Source organism: Myzus persicae, unplaced genomic scaffold (genome assembly GCF_001856785.1).
Source record: "Myzus persicae strain clone G006 unplaced genomic scaffold, MPER_G0061.0, whole genome shotgun sequence".
NCBI lineage: Eukaryota > Metazoa > Arthropoda > Insecta > Hemiptera > Aphididae > Myzus > Myzus persicae.
In genome coordinates this window covers 64,905-87,560 of record NW_019104222.1, presented here as the reverse complement: position 1 = coordinate 87,560, position 22,656 = coordinate 64,905, and the positions used below count along the sequence as shown (strand labels likewise).

At 26.6% G+C, this 22,656-nt stretch overlaps 1 protein-coding gene across 2 annotated transcripts in view; it reads right to left on the bottom strand.

Annotated features, from left to right (window-relative positions):
- The window catches only part of LOC111040171 (protein roadkill), a 48,415-nt gene that overhangs the window by 24,015 nt on the left and 1,744 nt on the right, over positions 1-22,656 (bottom strand). The window contains exon 3 of one of the 2 annotated variants that reach the window (XM_022323953.1): positions 1,210-1,253. The exons of the other annotated variant lie outside the window; for it this stretch is intronic. Within the exon in view, the coding sequence (XP_022179645.1) occupies positions 1,210-1,214 (5 nt within the window). The 5' untranslated portion in view covers positions 1,215-1,253. The remainder of the gene's footprint in view (positions 1-1,209; positions 1,254-22,656) is intronic. 2 annotated transcript variants of the gene reach the window in all.

Genomic DNA, 22,656 nt, shown 5'->3' with positions numbered 1-22,656 from the left:
TGTTCATTTTTATAACGAAGTGGTATATGTTAAATTATTCTACTACTCGTACCTATAACCTATTTTTTTCACTAGAAACTTGTAAAGTCTATAAGTGATAACATAATTACAGAGATAAACATTAACTACGTACGTGAAACGCGATTATTATTTTTTTTCGAAGGTGACTGCCCCATTGAGTATATAAATATATATTATAAATACAATTATATCTATTAAAATTAAATTTTTAGATGCACGTTGATATCATTAACTACAAAGTTTTTCGCCAATTATAAGTTATACATGATAATATTTTATATTTTAACACCATAAATTAATGTTTATTTAAAACTTTCCAACAATTTATACTTTGTTATGGTAAGTACTAAATATATTACATGGATATTTTCAACGTTATTTTATCGGTCTGGCCCTGATATGATGTCAGAAACGTCAACTCCTCTACTGATACCACGGAGTCCTTGGCACGTCTGTACAACAGGCTCTTTATCATTTTTATTTTTAATGATTCGTATAGTGAAGTTTTATATGACTTATAATAATAGCAAAAAGCATAGCGCTAGCAAAGGATAATATTTTAGAAAACACGCCATTTATAACATAAGATAAATTAATTACGTAGACAGTTAATCTCAACTAGCCTCAAATACTGTAATATAATAACGCTCAATGTGTGGACTATAAAATACAACTTATTCAATATAATTATGTACTAAGTATTAGATTTTAAATATACCTATACTTGAAAATGTATATTTCAAATGCCAAGTCAATTTTCGAGAAACAAAGAAAATAAAATGTTATTTTGAGCACCCTGTGAAAGTACATAAGAACAAAAAAAAAATGCAAAAGAAAAATTTCAGACCCCTTTCACCTGTCTCTTTCTCCAAAAGAGATCGACACAATTTCACGAGTACTTACGTAACAATACGGTTACGCGTGCTAATGTTAAATCAACTATAATACTACTCGAACCAGAAACATAGCATTGTTTAGCAAAAAAAAAATTAGGTTAAAAAATGAATGAAGAACATTTTAATACCATCTGGTAATTTTAATAAATGTCTAAACTTTAAAATAAATCAAGAAATTGATATATTAGTAACACTGTTTATTTTCAAAAGAATAAAATGTTTAGATGTGCATTAAAAATATTCCAGTAAGTTTACTATTAAAATACAAGTTAAATAAAGCATTACGACTTACGACATGATGGGGAGATAAATGTCAAATCAAAATCTAGTAGTGTTCTGTAAAAAATAAAATACTTACATTAATTAATACGTTGAAATTTATTTAGTTAATGCATATATATTATATAAATGTAGGTATATGTTAAATATATATGTGTTTACATGTTTGAACATTTACATAAAAAAGTTTAAAAGTCATCAATTTTTTTTGGTTTTCCATTAAAAAAATGGAGCACATGTGGTCCAAATTATAATTTAGTAACTAGGTCAAGGTTTCTTGCAAACATAATATTTTATAGCTGCGAATGCAACATATGCGATACTACAATATGTTTGTTAAGTTTTAAGCACTACATATTTGTTATAGGTTGAAAATCGATAAAACTGTTTTTTTTTTCTGGTAGGTATATGATAGTTGTGGTATAGTGTTATTTAGGTTGAAAAGTGTTTTAGTTATTATAATACTAAAAATTTGCTTAAGCCAAATCTATACTTGTACTTTTGATAATGTTTAAAGTTTATAGTTATATTTTTTTGGATCCTTAGAAAGTGGCCTAGAGAGATTTATTATGCTATAATACACACAGATAACTAAAAAGACCTCCAAACCGAGGAAGAGTTAAAAATATGAAGGTTGAAGGTGTTTCCTGCTGCTACGGGGACAAACACTTTCCAATATTATACATATAATAAACTCATACCTTTATAATACTCCACTTACATTTATTTTCAGATGGATTATTCTCAGGGCTATAAGTACGAAGGCAAATATCCAAACTTAGACTTATACTTCAAGATCATATTCGATGAATAAAAATATTCTAAATGTGTTTTGTATTTTAATTATCCAAATGTCAAATAAATAGTTACCAATAATGAAATATAGACAAAACACATACCTATTAATAGACTTAATCATAAAGAGCATTTTTTTAATGTTTAATTAACTAAACAAAATTTATTTTAACATTTTTAACCATAATTTAAAATGACCTTCTCGTCAGAAAGCAATTATACTAAATTTCTTTGGTTTCTGAATATTGAATTCTTTGAATATTTTCTTAATATATATCAAACGTATAAGACATAGAATTAATTAAAATTAAAATATAATATTATGTAATGCTCGAATTTACTTATTGACTTCTAACGCCTAAATACAAATTCTAAATATTCCACGATAAGGAGAAAAAGTTAACTATCTATAACTATAATGTTTTATACTTAAAATTATTAATAATAAAATGATTATTCAATTTTAAGTCTTAGAGTTTTAATAAATAATATGAAGTAAATGTAAAATGAATTATATTTTAATAAACGGAATAACATTTTAGTATTACAACTTTTATTTTTATAATACTAATATAGTTAATTCAACGTATAAAGTAATTTAAACTAAATAGTAATTGTATTATATTATAATATATAATATTATATGAAATTTTTTATTTGGAGATTAAGTTATTAGCGACTTTAATATTGTTAGCTATATTATTGGATGGTCTGTATAGTACAATTGATAAGGTAAATTCGTCAAGGACTAGTTGTTATAAATCTATTAGCAACTGCGTATTTGTTATTAGTAGTACTTAGTTACTTTTTTAAAACTCTCAAATCAAGAGATTATAACTTACAATTGATTATTAAATATGTATTAAGACATATTATTTATTGTTTATTACGATTCACTTATTCCCTTCTTAACACAATACTTAATACTTGAAAAAATGATTTGATGACTTAATTTTTACCTAAAATTTTTTGAAGTATGTAATCAAAAGGTTAATAATATAATTTTGGATGATTGCTTTCTAATGGAGAAATATATTGTACAACAATGATAGTCGGTGAGAGTTTCATACATATATTTTACAGAGAAATGTACCATAGTGTTACGATAATGACGCCAGAAATGAAGCTGCCTGTAGAAATCAGACGTTTTCTCGACTTTCCCATTCACCCGAACGCTTTCAGGCCACTAAAAATATGGTGGGCGTATCGAAGAGCTTGTTAGTACAGTAGATATACAATATTCGTGTGTTATAAGTATCTACTTACCTATTAACATATTACCTATATTGTATCAACATAATAATATGTAGGTCTATTTTGAAAACGAGAGATTTAGTACACTACTGTTGTTATCAAGCCTATATAACATAAAACTATGTTTATCTAGAATGCCACAATATTCATTACAATGAAACATAATTGACACATCCATCATATTATGCACTGTTTATCAACACAAATATCGAGACACCCTACTTACTTTGGGTCAAATGTATAATCATGAAAATATCAATGTTCTATATAATATTGTGTAACGACTTGCGCTCGATAGTACCATGGATTATAAATACTATTAGGTATTTATAATCAATGATAGTAAATTAGTACTTTATACATAGAAAATACACACTTAACATTCAGTAGCTGTATATATTTCTAAAATATACATACGCACATAATAAACGTATATGGCTATATACGAAACTATAAATTTAATTTCCTAATTATTAAATCCAGATAATTTTTAATACATTTAATCTGCACGCCAAAGATGAGCATATGCAGGTATTTCGGTTGAAAAATTAAATTATGATCAGTGCATGAAATGTTAATACTTGAAATAATACTATTGCATTGATCTTAAATGAAACAAATTTATCAGTTTAATATAAATGACAATGTAAATAAATTTAGATAGGACGATAAAAATTATGGCAATTTAAAACGAAGTTTACTATAAGGATATGCGCAAAATTGAGCACGGCGGCGCAATGTGAAAATCATGTTCTGCTCAAATAATGTGCGAACAGCTATATATTTTCGTCTATTGTTGCGATTTTGTTCGGCGTTGTTGGAGGCGGAAGTTTAACCGCATTATTCTAACCTAGATGCTGGGTAACGTGTGCGCCAGAACTCTCTCTGGTGTACCTATCCATCGGGCGTCGGCGGTGGCGGTTTGGTGTACTCACTGCCGGGTATTTCGTAACATCTGCCCTGGCCGCCTTTCTTTTAATTTCGAAAGCTGTCGTCAACGGGCTCGGCTTTCACAAAATCAAAGACAAAAAAACATAAAGCCTTTCCCTCCCCAAAGCTTAATAAGAATGGAATGTATACATAACAGAATATTCGGACTTTGGTCATGTCGATTAACAAATTATTTACATTTTCAAGAAAGTTACATCGAACAAACGCCATATTGGAGAAAGTACAGAACTAGAACTAGGTTCTTTATATTTTATGTATCAAATAGATCAACAAATAATTGCATCGCATTGAAATTTGCAAAGCTTAGTTTAGAAATATTTTAAATGTAAATATGTTTTTAATATTTATTATGTTTTAGAGGGTTAATCTTTTATCGTTTAATTTATTAAACTTTATTAAATCATGAAAATACTTCAATATTTTTTGTTTACAATACACGATTTTGATATTCATAAGTAATCAAAATAAAAAAATAAACAACAGCAGCAACTTCTATTATTACTTGTCACAACAATATTAACTTTTTTTATTTATAATTATTATCTATACCACATTGTTTTAAGATAATATAAACACAGGTATATTTAAGAATTATAGAGGTTTATATACCTAGGTGGTAAGTAATTTACAATTACAATATTGTTGTCGGGTAGAAACTGCATAATCAAACTGACAATAAGTAGATACCTATAGAATATAAATGTACCAACGAACAAAAACTAAAAAGACATTTTAAAAAAATAAAGAAAGATATTAGACATACATGATATAGTATAAGTACTATATATTGTTTATTTTTTATAAGTTTATATATATTATAAATATTATTATATATATATATATATTTTTATATATTGTTTTTTTTTTATTTGACATTTAGAATAAAACAAGTCTAATAACATATATATATTATACAGTTAGTTTAGTTTTTAAGTTCTCATTAAACGCTAATAAGTAATTGAGATTTAAAACATATTAAATAATCATTGAATACAGAATAGCATGCTTAGGACATGTCAATAAATGACTGACTAATAAAAAGACAATGTATTTCGATCAGAATTTTTAAAAAGATGGAGAATTATAAGTAATCGTACATTATGGGACACATGCCCAAATCTCAACGAATGGACATGTCCGCAAAGTTGGTTCGTCGGATTTGTCCGATCTATTAAAAAAATAACAGAAAAGTCACTCTGCTGAATAGCTTATGTAGACTGTCGAGTGTATACCTTGTCATTGAGTGGGTCACTGTAATGTATGTGTTAAATTTGAATATAAATCATTGTAAACGTTGAACAACAATTCTGAACGGGTACAATCTGTCAGCGTATATTTCTTAATATATTTGATAATATATTAATTATTTATTTATTTATCTCTTAGTAATAATTAATAAGGTTGGTTAAAATACATTTATACAAAAACAATTTGAATACAATATTACGTATAGATAATAATAATAATAATAATATTGCATACAATATTATTAGCTGATTAAATCCTGATCATAATAAATCAATCAGCTGATAAAGTGTATATTTTATAATATTCTTTGCTACGTCCCTTAAAAAGTTCAACAATTTACGATTATGGGCTCCGGTTTGCTCCTAAGAGGCCGCCATTCATTAAAATTGGCCCGCAACAAAAAGTTTACCAGTACATTGAAATCTAGGATGGGGCGAATGCTTGTCGTCTGTCCACCACCTCTGCCCCAAAATTTCGCATCTCTAATATTGGTATTGTAATTTGTAATACTGTATCTGTCATATACTGCCATAGGTACTGTAGGTACATTTTAAGACTGATGAAGTGATGAATAATAGAAGTAGTAATAAAATACTGATTTCTACAATCCTATAACTGTATCCTATATCGTCTACTGCAGTGTACAATGTAGATACATAATATTATTCAATAGTCAATTTAGAATATGAAATATATTCTATTCTTTCTTAACCCACAAAAATAATGGCTGGATAATAGATTTTTTAATCGGACAATTGTGCATACAAATTAAAAATAAATGATTGAATATATATTACTAATACATAAAACCATATAGGTACTTTATAATAGTAGGTACCTAATAGGTATAGCATATCTAGGGAGCATTATAACAAAATGCATCAATAGAAAACTATTGCCACGTGTTTTATTCCCGCCACGTGTTCTAATGAAGTCCTTGTAAAGTTCGATCGTCTTTATTGTTAGCCTCGTGTTTAGCGTTTATAAGTCTTTCTCATTGTGTATTAGACCAGACCAGAGTCATTTCGACGCCGTTAGCTAACGAGAAAAAGATACCCAAATTCACTTTCACTCTTATGTGTTCATCTCTTTCGTCCCCTCTCTACTTCAAGTCTGTCGTTACTCGTTCTCCGCACCAACGCATGAGATTCTTCACACCACTTTTTTTGAGCTCTGACTACAGCCTCATCGCTCTTAATACAATAAACTAATTTCTAAAGAACTATTTACCAGCTGAAAAACTGTAACCACATACATTTTTATTTTCCGTTCGTCCTTGCTTCAACAACTATTTCAAATAAAACCAATAATAATAATGATAATATTAAAATTAGCTCCCTATTATAATTTATATAAGTAAAAATTGTGAATATAAAACGGTATAGGGTATTTTAACTCACTTCGATTCGACATTTCATAATGGTTATAAATATTTTCATATTTATTGCACCGTTTTTACTCTATACTTTTTAAAAGCATAAAAATCGAGTTCTTAATCGTATACTTATATAATATATATAGTATATTTGTGTAATCAAACATGCAATTTCAAACAATACGTCAGGATTCATTTTTTATTCTTATTGATTAAAGACCCTCGGAAACATGGGCCATTGGGTTAACAAATAATTTAATCGATTACATATTATATTATATACTTATTCCAAATTTGGGTTTGAAGATTAATTTTTTTTTAATCATTAAATATAATATTATAATCATTAAAATAAAATAAGACTAAATCATAATATCTTCATAGGTATAATAAATGTATACTTTCACAAGACAGTAAAAATAGGTGTTTTAATTTATTTTATAAAAATCAACATAGATTCATAGGTAATGATTAAGTAAAGATGATTTATTTTGAAAGCAAAATATATCTACCACTGTAGGATCAATTTTAAAATAATAATAATTTTAAAAAATCCAGGGAAGTAACTCTACTATGTACAAGGCGTCGAGTGTACCTCGTCATTGAGTAGGTAACTGTAATAATAGGTGTGTTAAATATGAATTCAATGATAAATTATTACATACGATGAAAACGATACAGAGTGGAGACAGTTTGTCAGCGGTCAACTTATATTTCAAAGGATATTTTATTAAGTATTTATATTGCTCTTAGTAATATGGTCGGTATTATACAAATAGGTACTTAGGTTTAACAAGGTTGACCCTATTTTTGCCGAAAACAAATCACATATTTATTATATTATTTTGTGTAATATTACTAGCTAATACTAACTTATAAGTCAATACCGACAAACTGTACAGAAACGTGAGTAGGATTGTGGTGAAACTAACTTAAAATGTATCCCAAATAATACTTTCAAAGTTAGTTTTTCAAATTCTAGCAAAATAATTAAAATCATTTGAAAATTCAAAATTTTTAAATTGTCCACATTTGAACTTCACACTAATACAAATTTAATGTGGCTTTGGCAAACCTTTTTTTAATTACAGAAAGAAAAACTCATGAGGGATGTTATATTACATTTTTAAACATCAGATAATAATTCACACCGTCTTGCAAATTTTAAACTACAATATAATTTTAAAATTTGTTTCGTACATAATTCAAAAATAAACTTAGTCAACAATTTTAAACATGTAGAAACCGCACAAAAAAAGCCAAATAATTCTTTAAGTTACATAGTTTTTAAATTAATACACAGGTCATTTGATTTACAATTATAAGATTGTCAAAAACTGGTTAGCGTACAAATCCATGTTTTCCCGATGATTTTTTAAGTTTTTATTCCCCAAAAGAATAAACTAGGCTCAATTTTAAACCAGTTACCTTCCGACGATCAGAGTATTTTTCTATTATAAAACGAATACACAAGCAAAAAAATAACCACGTACATGGGTATAATGGTATACCACTATATGTACGTTTATCTTTGTAAAACCATGAAATTAATAGATAATTTGTCGATCTGCACAGAATAAAAACACATTTCAGAAATAAAAAAATATAATACATATTATCGTAATAATATGTAGGTTAATTTTATTTTTTATCAAATATGATAAGAAAATATTAGTTATAATAACACGCAAACATAAACACCTTAGTCACACCTATGCCATACAAATGTACTGCAATGTGACCCATAAATAAAATATCTACCCAAGTTGTACAATTTTTACCTTGTCAAAAATGTGTAAGCAAATTATTAAGTTTCTAAGATAGTATAATAATCGAATACACACGAAACTCACACACGGACAATGGACATCTTATGTCGAAGACAGATCCACCCCTATGCCCAACATGTAATACAAACTACCCCATCTAGCATATAATCATCCACTGCCCCAACTTCGATGAAGCCAGAAGTTAAGTGTAGAACTTAAATATAATTTAACTCAACTAAGATAATTAATTAATCATAATTTGTCATCAATATATTATACTATGGTGTATCAATAAAATAATAAAACTAAAAGAGTAACAATAGCACAATTTGTGGTCCCTGGCTAACCCACGCAGAGTTTATAGCAAAATCAGTTACTGGCCACTAGAAATTGATGATAACAAGTATTTAGGTTCAAGTTAAATAAAATATCTACCGACTCTCTATTTCTGCTTCCATATTTAACTATTATACAATTATTGAAAAAAAAAACATTATAATAAACAATTTCACACAAGTTTCTATAATATTTTAATTTTGAAAGTAGGTAGCTTATTACATAATGTTATTTACAAAACACCTAAAAATTAAAATATTAAAAACAATGAGCATAAAAATGTTCAAGCGTTTTATAACATTATCGCTGTATAATAATATGTAGTAATAATAAACTAATAGGAATATAAAATAATAATAATATAGGATTCTAAATTATAAAAATTGTAACATATTAAGATGCCATTAAATATGAAACAAATGATATAACATAGTATTTGAAAAAATATTCTAAACTGAATTTGGTTAACCTAATATAACCTGTACTTAGTTTACGTCTCTTTGAAAATTATTCGTTGTTTATTGATTAGTTTTTAAGAAACCATAAGATTACCCAACTATCAGACAGTTCAAAAAAATAATCAATTTCAAGTACCAACTTTTCGTGTCCTATACCTTTAGAGATAATATTTTTTGAACTACAACAAAATACCTAACTAAAATCGTTATTTTTCGTTTGAATTTCCAACTATCCTATTTTATCTAATATTTTATGCGTACGTCCACAACAACAACAACAAAAATATTCATTTATAGATTGTACAACCACAAGATAAAAAATATAAAATTTAGTCAAAATTTGAATTTAAAATACATATCTATGAGAAAGTTGCACTTGTACATTTTTAGATTTCTGTAAGAAAAACTTACGAGTATCCTTATACTAAATTTCCAAGCCTTTTAAATCGTAACTAAAATTTTAAAATGTTTAAGTACAAATTATAGCTAGTAAATTTTCGTGATTTTGACAAATTTAGTCAAAATTTTAACTACAAACGCTATAATTAAAAACATTGAGAAATGTATTTAAAAAAAAAATTAAAACGCATCTATTATTACGTTTTCGAGCGCTTTTTTACCAAGTCAAACAATTGTTATCATCACTTAATAACAACTTCAACATTTCAAATGCCTGTAAATAGTTAAAAATTACTCTAAATATTTTGAAAATTTCATTAGATGTATACAAAGTTATTTTTTAAGTAGGTATTAGTGGAATATTTCAAGTTTCATATTTTTGTAGAAAAAAATTTCAAGTATTTTTTATAGAAATACATACAACAAAAATCGATCAAGAATAAATTATTATTTTACATTTGAATCTTACTATAGATATATCAAATTTTACTTCAATCGCACTTAAAAAATGTAGAAAAATGTATACTGAACTTTTTTTTTATTTCAATTTAAAAAACTTTTGAGGAATCTTGTTTTAAATTTTCAAGCCTTAGGCATACAATTTTTAAAATATTATTAACTCCCTACCTATTGCCTATACTACATAATAATCTATATATTATTTTAATATTTACGAATTTTCACTTTAACCACTTTAAAAAAAACTGTTACTGTATTTTGTTATTATTTAACTTATTATGAGGAGCCATGAAATAAATTAAATTGTAAAGTTTTCAATTTACTTACAAAAATTTTATCTAAGATAAATCGAAGGACAAACTAAAAAATGTAAAATATGTGGGTAATATTATGTAAGGACTAAATTATTTTAAAATAATACTTTTAACTTAAAACTTTTATAATTTTATGGATTCTGAGCGGAACTCCAGTGAAAGTATTTATTATAAAACTATGTGTGTGGTATTTAGATTTTTTTTCTTGTCCATACCTAAATTATTCAAGCACATTAATTGAAGAATTAATTTATTTGTGTTGAACAAAAACGAGTTCACATCCCAAAAATTGAAGGAAATTTATTTATGTTAATCTAAGACAAACAAAATCAAAGAAATATATAAGTTGTGAAGCTGAATTGAGTCACAGTACATAATAATAATATAATGATCAAAAAATTGTTAGGAAATTAAATTTGTCCATCAAAAAAAAATGTAAGCATATATAACAGAAAACATAATTTATATATTAAGTACGTACTATTAAAAATGGAAAAAACCTAAAAAACTATTCACATTTGACCTGACAACTACAAAATATATTAATCCTTCTCATCAAAGGCCACCACCACCATCACCACCACCACAACCACCACACACAACGGATGATTTAGAACGTCTGAAGCCTTCTTTAATAGCAGCTGCTCTGACCCGTACGACCTCGGCACATTATTAGGGTCCAGTCATACACAGCGGCCGTATACTCTTTGTTGTCTTAAGGACGAACACAATAAAAAAAACCTACACAGACAGTTTTATTACTTAGAATTTATTCAAACGTCTGCCGAAATAACGGTTATATTTAAAGACAGGTGGGCACAAAGTAAAAAAATTTAACTAAGCGTTTTCTCCAATTATTTTTCGAAAGTCAAAGAAAAACTAATCATCATGTACAAATTAATTTTTAGATATATAAACACCAGGAAATATATTACATATAATTAATGCTTATCTGATTTGTCAACTCTTATTTTATGTGTATAAATTTTTTAAGAAAAAAGAAAATCATAAAATGTATATTGGTTGTAACTTGTAGGTAATGATAACATAATACTATCATTATTATTATTATTGTTTAATGTTTATTACAATCACTAAGTATAATGAAAAATATAGGTTATATGTTAATATTGTACTACACTAATACGTTTCATGCTTGTAATATTATTTTGTTTGTTCCATTGCTTTAAAATATATTTCTATGTCTTGTTTAGATATTTTAAGTTTTCAGATAAATTACCTTCAAAGCACAGTCCATTGGGTCTATTAAATTCAAATGCCATCTTAATTTATCAGACCAACCTTTAATAGTTCATTACCGGTTGCGTCATTTTAAATTGGATAGATATCTATTCTGTGTCTTTTATAATAATAAACAGCATAAATTAAACATTTTACAAAAAAGATATTGCTAACATAAAAAGCACGAGTGTTACAAAGAAATTAGAAAAGTACGTTTCGATCAGCCTTACATAAAGTTAAAAAATAAAATTACTGTTGCATCATCGTTACGTAAGTTATTTTTTTTTAAATTAATATCAATTCTTATATACTTCTGTTAATGGCTTGGTGCTATATTATGTTTTATCTATTTGCAAAAACCAATTGGATGTTTATGGGGCACAATAGATACGAATAAAGTAAGAGGGCTGTGGGTGTCTCGACAGAAAGACGGACCTAGTTAACACCGGTTTCGAGAACGAGGTCATCATTGACTTATGGTATTAACTATAGAGCACCTGGCCGACCCGACACAAATACTCTAAACGGGGCCCGCCATTATTCTACATTTTCCATCGGACTAAGCAGTGTAATTTACGATTATTCAAATCATTTGTCTTACTTGCAAACTCTATATTGCTCAATTTCAGGTTAGATTGATATCTTTAAACAATATATGCACTGCGCTACTGCATCATAAATAAACCCAAAAAAACGTAAAAAAAAATGCAAGGAAGTTGTTTTAAGGTAACAGAATATAATTACGAATAAATCATTCATTTAAAAAAATATATAAACATTTAAAATAACAAAACTATGATTTGAATAGTATTAGTAGAAAATAATACTATCAACAATTTTGCCAATTTATGAATGAAATGGCATTCAAACGAATAAGAAATATATTTCTAGAATTAAATTTGTTGTTAACTTATTTTAAAACAACTTACTGAAAAAAGTATTTACTTTTACTGCAACTATATATAATTGTATATATTAGTCTATGACCCTATAAATCATGATAATTTATAATTTATGATAAGATAATGATAAGGAATAACAAATTGACTGACACACATTGATATCCTCAGAAATCATTATACTATGTCATACTTCTACATTATACGTTACTCATATATTATTTTCTACACACAAACATACTAAACAAATACACATAATATGTTTATTTGAGTCAGCGAGAGGTTAACTGTTTGATAAGAGGGCAAATAAACGCGACATGTAAAATACTTTCTAAGAGAAATGCGGTCAACATGCGTATATTGGTGAGTAGGGAGGTCGAGCGTTGTGCAAAACACTGGGGTTCGATTCGTTCCAAATTTCACGCGCCTGTCGCTTTACCGTCATTTCGGTCAAGCCCCTACAATTCGATTTATTGCCATCTCTCTTCTTAGTTACATAACGTGTGCAGGTTATATTATTTAGAGAAATCTCTAGAAGGTAGCGAAATATATTATTTTTACCTTTATGTGTCTTAAAAAAATGTGAACAAATATAATATAAGTAGTACTATAGTACCATGGAAGTATAATATGATATATAATGTATGCATAATAAATATAATAATAACCGAATGTACCTAAATTATCATACAGGTGTTATGAACATTGTAATTTTCTAATATATATATATGAGTATAAATATTAAATAAAAGTACTATTTTACTATATTAAAAAACTCCAAGTACAACTGTATTTATCTATACTGTACTATACTACTATGTTCATTGCAATTTATGGTAAACAGTAAAAAAGTCCAAGAAAAAGATGATTTAGAAAAAATATTATTGTAATTTAGATGGAAGTAAATTAAAGATATTCATTTACCTATAATAGGTAAAATAGTTTTTTCAACTTTTAAACATAATTTTGTAAATTAATTGCACCAAAGTAAGTTTAGTTTTTTAATCCACTAATTCACTCAATAACCTAGTCTAGACTATCCCCTTAAACAAATATAAATTAAATGAATTGAATTACAACACAATTAAGATAGTTGTGATAATATATAAAGTCAATTTATTACTTATTAACAAAAACAATGTATACATAATATTTTAATTTCGGACAAATAATAAGCTATAACAAAAAAACGAATCTAAACCGAAAGTATACAATATATAATATGGTGTGTAGTAATATACCTAAATATAATGCAGTTAAATAGTTATTAAATTGATAAAACCTTATGTCATAAAATCATAAGACATAACATAATATAAATACATTTGTATTTCGTACCTACATTTCACGTTGAGTGAACGTTGCCTAACATAATGACCGTTATTTGATCTTCTAAAGTTTCATTACGCACGTCCTCCTTGTAACAATGTACCACAACCACACACCCATAAATCCGTGACATTATTTTTATCAAATATGTATGCACTGTGTTGGAGGTCCCTAGATTATTCTCATGCTAATATAACAGATGCAGTTCCAACCATGAACATATAGTTTAAAAGTTATGTTTACCAAAGTGTGACAGGGAGAATTATTTAATATATTATACTTATGTATCATTAAACTAAACTAGGTACATAGAAAACACGCAAAATTGTATTGTAGAGCAAAATACATACTAATATTATACTATAGTAAAATATTAACAAAAAGAGGATTTGTTCTTTTATAGATATAATTAAAATTTAGTTAATTAATTTTACATTTGATAACAAAAGGGACCAGGAATTACCTATACTAAAAGTATTAACCAAACACAATTTTAAAACACAAAAAAATTGAAAAAAAATAGTTCTTTTTCAGGAAAACTAGAATCGGACGAAAATTGAAAAATGGAAGGAAATGTAATTAAAAGAGGTTATTTTAAGAAAATGTTGAATAATTCAGTTTGTATTTCTTCAGTGAAATTTTAGAATCAGAGCAAAGCGATGAATGTATTGATGTGATTTAATTTTTATCTGATGGGAAAGTGAATCTAGCTGGTATTTTGGAGGGTCAAAAGAAAAAAATTCCGAGAAGTTTTTAAAACGCCGGAAAAGACAAAAAAAATTAAGAAAAAACGGGAATTTTTACATAGGATATTTAAAAGCTCGTTTAAAATTAATCATATATAGTTAAAAATTCACTAAATTTTATTTTTTCAATTTTCAACATAATAAGATTTAAAATTTGAAATTTACTTTAAATTCGCTTAGTCAAAAAGCTTGAAAATATAAAACAAGATTTCGCATGATTAGATCATACTGTTAACAAAATACAAAAACGCAGTTTTTTAAAGACATTTTAATTTCATATTTGGACGAAATTAGAGAGAGTAACGATATTAGTTATTTTGTTGTAGATAATTTAAAAATATTATTCGGAAGTACATGAAAACTTAAAGTATATTATTTTATTTAAAAGCACAATTTTATGCAATCATCTTTAGGTACTTATTACTATAATAGTAATATACTAGTATCACAAAACATAGACTTATAAATCGTCTTCGCTCAGAATTATGTGCATCATTGAATTTAAATTTAACAGACACAATGACCAATCTAGGCACCTACTATACAGCATGATACCTACATGCTCACCTTTTAATACAGAGGCAATAAAAAATGTAATTACGTTTATGATATTTAACACTATTACATGTAACGCATAATAACTTATGCAATTGGATATATAATAATAAATTTAATTTCTTAGGCACGACGATAAAAAGTTGTCATTAATTATTTCTTTTAACTTGAATAATAGAAATAATGGATATATTTTTTAGTTCCACTATGCACCCGGGTCTAGGGTACATTTTAAATTAAAGATTTTAAAAAATTGATTAGAAATTACGTGATAACTAATAAGTTATACACGTATTAAAAGAAATCATGTATAAGTTTGGAAAGTATAAATTGTTTATATTGTAAATTAACCCGTGTGAAAAAACAAAAAAGGCAACACTTATTATAAAATATTACTGTTAAGGCACAGAAAGTCATCGCTGTATTAACATACATGTATTAATGATGCTTAGTACTCTAAAAGCCGTAATAACTTCCAGTATTGACCAATATAAAATGTTTAAATTACATTTTGCTACACCTTTAATCAATACATTATTGGGTATATAAATATAATGATTTATTCATTTGAATATAATGGGCAGAAACCCAATTGGTATAATAGCAGATAATATACCTATACCTAAATTAATATCAACAGGGTAATAAACAAATAATATAGAGTAATGTAAGTATAATATTGAACTATGAATAAGAGACAAACAATTTAATTTTAACTAGGTATTGTAAGTTTAAAAAAGCGGTAGCTAATATGGTGTATATAGTATATATACACATAAAGCAGGTGCCGAATTTTCTTTGTCATTAAGTAGGTATAACTGTACGGTATAAAATTTCATTTGCACATGTTTATATAATACAACTTATATAGGATTTTGTATTCAATTTCCAAACTTTTTAACCTAAACATTCCAATTAACAATCAAAACAAAAAATTTTTAGGTCTGTAAATAGCTTAAAATTAGTCAAAGTATTTAGAAAATGTTATTGAGTAATAATTTAAGTAACAATGGAATTTTATATTTCTGCTATTAATAATTCTAAAAAAAAATAAAATCATTCCTTAACGAGTGAATATTCAATTTCAATTTTAGTTTCAAAATTTAAAATTAGGTCGTTCATAAATAATATTTGCGGAATTATATTCAATTTTTTTCTTTCTATTGTAAGAAAAACTTAAATGGAACCTTGTATTAAATGTTCTAACTTTTTTTCCATAAAAACTAACATCGTGTCATACATAAATCGAAAAAAAGTAAAAATCGTTTATATTACCACATAAAGAGCCAAAGTATTTTGAATATTATTCCATGTCAATAGTGTCTATCTTAATTCTCATATAAATATTCCGTAAAAATATCAAGTTCCTACAGTTATTCATTTATGAGTTAGATAGAACAGAGAAAGAAAATCGATTAGGTCAAAGACTGGTTTTCCGTATGTTTTTTTTTGTTCTCGGTTAATTTTAAAACTACTGAGATATTTTTACTTTTGACCCGAAGTAACAACAAATCATTGTAAAATTAATGTTCCACTAGGAATCTAATGTACATCAAACATTATGTTTCATTTTTAAATTATTTTGTAAATTTATTTTTAATTCATCCCAATAACATAATAATAACGAAATTATATCTACTAAATAATGGTTCGAAAAAAAGAGACAACGTAATAATTGAATATATTTTATATAGCCAGTGGTTATAGAAAAAGGTCAAGCGTTTAGGTTAAATGTTATGGTCGAAAAATCAGGTTAATCACAATAACTTGTATAGCCAACAACCGAATGCTCTAGAATATATTATCTACGATACCAAAGGTATACTTTAGTAGTTTTGTGTCGCAACAGGGTTTAATATAAACAAAGTAATATGTTCAACATAAACCGTATTATAAAATGTCTAATTTTATAGTTAAACTTATTTCACATATTTTTATACTTTCATATAGAATATTTAAAAAAAAAATTATATGCAAAAATTCATATAACATATAAAGTACTATTACTTTGCAGCTAAGTACATTTTTTTCAAATGTCTCATATTCAAATTTTTTAAATTTTACCAGTAAAAAAAATAACTCACTCATTACATTTTCAGAGATATATTATAGTTCGCTTATGGTCTGTTATAAATATCAATAATAGATCAAATACTATAATGAATTTTATCATTGTTTTCAAACCCAATAGGCGATATGTATTATATAAATGTATGATGTATCATATGTAATGGTTAATAGATTTAATGAATTTAACAATACATTTCACAATGAGTGATAAAGTTATAGTAAGTTATAAATTATAATACAGTTGAACTCAAATTTTAAACAGCGATAATTAAAAAAATATCCCGTAAGTGGATACGTAAATAATTAAACAGGATATAATATTACACAAAGACTAAATTACAATATCGGTGTTTCTAGGGCCTCGGTTGGTGTTTAACAATATAGAAGGCACATTTGTCGGAGATCCTATTTATTTACGCCATTCTATCATATTGACCTGAAACTGTATATGACGGTGAATAAACGTACATACAGTCTGCGTTCTTTTAACGCCCACTATTGACTGTTTGACCTCATGAAATCGTTTCATTTGCTACAATTATTATTCAGGATAGAAAGTACAAAACAGAATAATCCACTTTAGTTCGTTTATGGCGAATATTATGTCCTAGATCTCAGGTTTCCGTTATGGTCTTTATTTTGCCCAGAAATGTCATTGTGTATATATTATTTAATATTCTCTACTAGGTGTTAATTAAATAATTTATTTTTATTTCATTAGACAGTAAAATATTGACTAAATATTTTAAAGGTGTTGGATCGTAAATAATTAGTGATTAGTTTTCGAGTAAGAAATTGAGCAATAAGAAAAAATTGATCAGACGAAATATATTTTACCAGCCATACTATTATGCCTTTAGATATACAAGATGTATCTTTCTTCACTATCATTATTTAATGAAATTCTTTAATATAAAAACAATATTTCTAATATAGTAATGTATCAAATTTACGTATAAACATTTATAATATTATATAATAATTTATTAGGGCCCGGATGTTGATGAATTTTGCATCTTTTTTAGGAACACTTTGATATCCTAGTTTAAAATGTGTTTCAACAACATACGAGTCTATACAAAAAAATATTTAATTTGCATATCGTATTTCGTTTTTAGATAATTTTTTTTTGAATTTTAGGACAGTTTTTACCTTTTTATTTTAATTGAGAGAAAAATAACAAGTTAATTATTTGTGACAGTTATATTTTCCATCAATCCAACAGTTTTTTATCTAAAATTTTTTTAATCTTACCGATTTGTAAATAAAAATACTTTGAACAAAACATTTAACTGTTTTCTAGGTTAAAACCAGCTTTGAAATTTAAATTTAAATCGAAATCAAGTATGTTTATAAATTATAATTTTAGATTCTAAACATAGCAATGAAAGTATTAAGCTTTACAATGATGTGTGGTTTTTTAATATATTTTTGGTCTGTCATCAAATTTTGGGTAAGTAATAATGCTTCTATTTTTGAATCTAATTTTCGCATTAAAGGAGTTGAAATTGAAAACTCCCAATTTCTTTCGAAAGCGTTGGAAAAAACAAATTTTTTTTTTTAAACTGGGAATTTATACGCAAAAAGTATTTAACAAAATCAATTTTATTTTTTTGGTGTAACTCAGCAACTTACACTAGAAATTTTAAATTTTCATCAGATGCAAATATGACCTTTTTCGTACATGTAAAATAAAAAAATGTTCAATCAGTAAAAATTCCAACAATTCAATGCAAGGTTCCACATAATTGTTTTGATAGCCGTTAAAAAATATTAAAGATACATTAGGATGATCATTTGATATTCTGTGAGCCTTGATGAATGTATTTATTTTACAATTTTTTTTTTGTGTGTCTGTCTACACAATAAGTAGTCAAAGTTATGCTTCAATTTTCAACTTCCATATCTTTTCCAGAGAGAAAGTGAATCTAGTTGGTAAAAATAGAGATAAAAATAAGAGATCATCATAAAGGAAACACTGGAATTTTTAAACAAAACCGATTTGGTTTTTGGTGTAACTTTCAAAAAAAATGACCGTGGATACATGAAATTTTCAACGAACTTTTATTTTAGCATGTCCTATACACCATAAAATGTTGGTTTGGTTTAACTCATGTTAACTCATTTATAGGCGTATAAAATTTACGATTTGTATTAGTTTTTTTAAAATGAATTTCGATTAAAAATGTTTGCTCTATCAAAATACTTAAAATTGTAATAGAAGGTTCCTCAAAAGTTATTATAAGTGCAAATTTAAAATTAACATGCACAGTATTTAAGTCATTTTTTGCACTTTAAAATCATAAATGCATTTTTTAGGGCATCAACATCCAGGTCCTAATAATAATCAATCATCAATGGTATTACGGTTTAATAAGTATTTAATAATTGTCTTTGATTCTGAGCAAAGCAATTGGTTTGATGTTTGTAGGTTAGTAAACATATTTTTTAAAGTTTTAGTTGGTGTTTTTGATTGGTATTAAATTTTTAGAATAAATGAAATACTTCACAGTAATGGCATATCTAAAGGTTTGTATAGTTGTATCTTCTTTTACCCTTCATTGATTTTTTAATTGTATTCTTTGGTAAATAATTTATCTAGTTACAGCAGTCCAACCAATGCACCACTAGTTTGAAAAACCTAACTACCATAACCCCTACCATTTGTAGATCCTGTATATGCCACATTGCCCCTGCTTTAAAGCTTTTATTAAGTTTTATCACAAGATAATAGGTTCTGGTACTTAACATTTTTAGATTTGGAATTTGACATAAGTAGATTAAGAAATTCAAGTGAATGTATGACACAATTTCAGCAAACCATTCATGAAGACTAAAATATTCTTGTCTCAAGAAACCATCCATATTGAACAGAATATTTTTAATTACCATAAGAATGTATTTTTGTCTTTTGTATTGGTTATAAAACAAGCTTAGACTTTTACATTATAAAGTGGTTCATTTTCCGGTTTTTTAGTAGTTTCCATAAGTACTTATATATGAAGATAAAATATATTGAAAAAAAACTTAACAGGCACAATTGAATTAGTAACTTAACAATATCTTACAAAGTTGTTTTTATTTATTGGTTCCAGGGACTAAATCTTAGACATTCACTCCATCGTTGGTGCAGTCATAATTATATAAGATAAAAATTGCTCACTAAGAATGACAATTAAATAAGTCAAAAAGTATCATTGCTGCTTATGTGTATTTTCTTTCGTACAGATCAAAATACAGTATCGCGTAATATGTTTATTATAACTCAAGTATTGCAGACTGTATAAATATAGGCCCTAATATGTACATACATTGATCTTGATGATTGAACTAAACACTCTCTTCTCTACTTCTCTGAGAAAATCTCCATAGTTCGAAGACAAAAAGGGGCGCATTTGGAAAATTTGCACCCCAGGGCAACATATTTTTGCCGCCCCTACCCCTCAAATAAAAAAATTAAAATACAATTAAATTTAGTAAGCCCCATTCAAAAAAAAATTTGAGGTTAAAATGTAAAAATGTTTCCTTCAAACGGTCTTTTCTGTTTTTAAAATAATACAAATTTACAATCTTCTGTGTGCTTGTTTAGCAGCAAAAATATTAATATTAGGTACATTGTTATAATTATAAGTCTTGTTGTAATTTTATTTTCAATAATTAGGATTGCCAATGCATTTAATTTTTTCTTTTTGATATTTGATATTTGATCTATGATTTATTTAAATGACATATTATGTTCAATTTTTGTCATTTGGTAGGTATTTAGCAGCTAATATTAGTTTAGAATAAATTACAAAATAATACATTTTAGCATAAAAATATACAATGTACAATTATTGTACATCTATAGTAGTATAGTATAGCATATGTATATTGTATATATATTATGTACATTGATTTATTTTTTAATAAATATATACAAAAATTGCACAGGTGACAATTGCCCCTTTTGACTTAAATGCACCCCCGAAGATTTTTTTTGTTTTTATTAATTTATATTTCCACAATCTGTTTCATAAATTTTGAACAATAAGTGAAATTGATGAATGATGACTATGGCGTGAAGGACGGATTAAAGATACCTTCCAGTGAAGGCACTTTTACAGTTAAAGATGTAAAAAAAAAAAAGTGTTAAGCAATGTTAGTAAATATTATAAGGAAAGATAAGTAGAAATAACAAAGGTAGATATAGAAAGAAGAACAAAAGAAGTTTGATTGGTCTAGGCTAATAGGTCCCTACACCACCACCTTTTCAACCTTTTTAGTGGGTTGCCGGGTATATTTATAGACGCAAGTTCTTTGATTAAAGGATTTTTGTGGTTTTGTAGGTTGAAATTAAAACGTCCGTAGAAGGTCTTAGCTACATCGTTGATAAGAGAGATGGCTAGGTCATTATGTAATGTATGATTTGATACGTAGAAGAGTGCTTTGGTTATAGCGGGAAGGACTTTGGACTGGAGAAGCTGGATGCGGTTGACATTTGTAGGTTTTGCGGAGCCCCATAATTGGACTCCGTACGTCCCAACCCCCGAAGATAACATATATTTCGGTCCGCTCGATAAACCGAAAGTAACTAAGTGTGAGAAGGCTTCTTGTTTCTCTTAAACATAATCTCTCCAATTCAAATGTTTTTGACCAGAACCTCTTTAATTCAAATGTATTAATTTTATTTAAGAGAACATGAGTTAATTAACTCTATTATCAAATTTAGAAGTAAAAATATTATCTAGTGAACCTCATAGGGTTTTTTATTTTAATTGCAAGGCAAGTTATGAGTATTTTAAAATTGTAAATTATGATGAAGACAGATAACAGCAAAATTTTCATATTTCTATTACAAGTTACCAAAATATAATCATACACCATTGAATAACATATTTCTAACAATTTCTAGTAAATTGTAAATTGTATGTTTCATAAAACCATTTTGTTCTATCTTCTAAGTGGATTTTGATTATTCCAACCATATATTATAATGAATTACTCATTTAGGGTTAGATATTATTTCTAACAAAATTATTCTAAAATATAGAATATAAGTTTATATACTGTGCAGCTTCAGAAAACAGGAACACAACTCTGTAAGTATATAATATTAAAAATGGGGGTTTCATAAAAAAATAAAATAAAGTTCTGTAGCGCAAATGAAGAATACATGAGTAAAAAAATTATTAGTCAATAAAATGTAGGCCCAGTAGTCTAGTTTCATGTAATGTAAACTGAATACAAAAATATGAATAAGGTACAGAGTGACAGAGTTA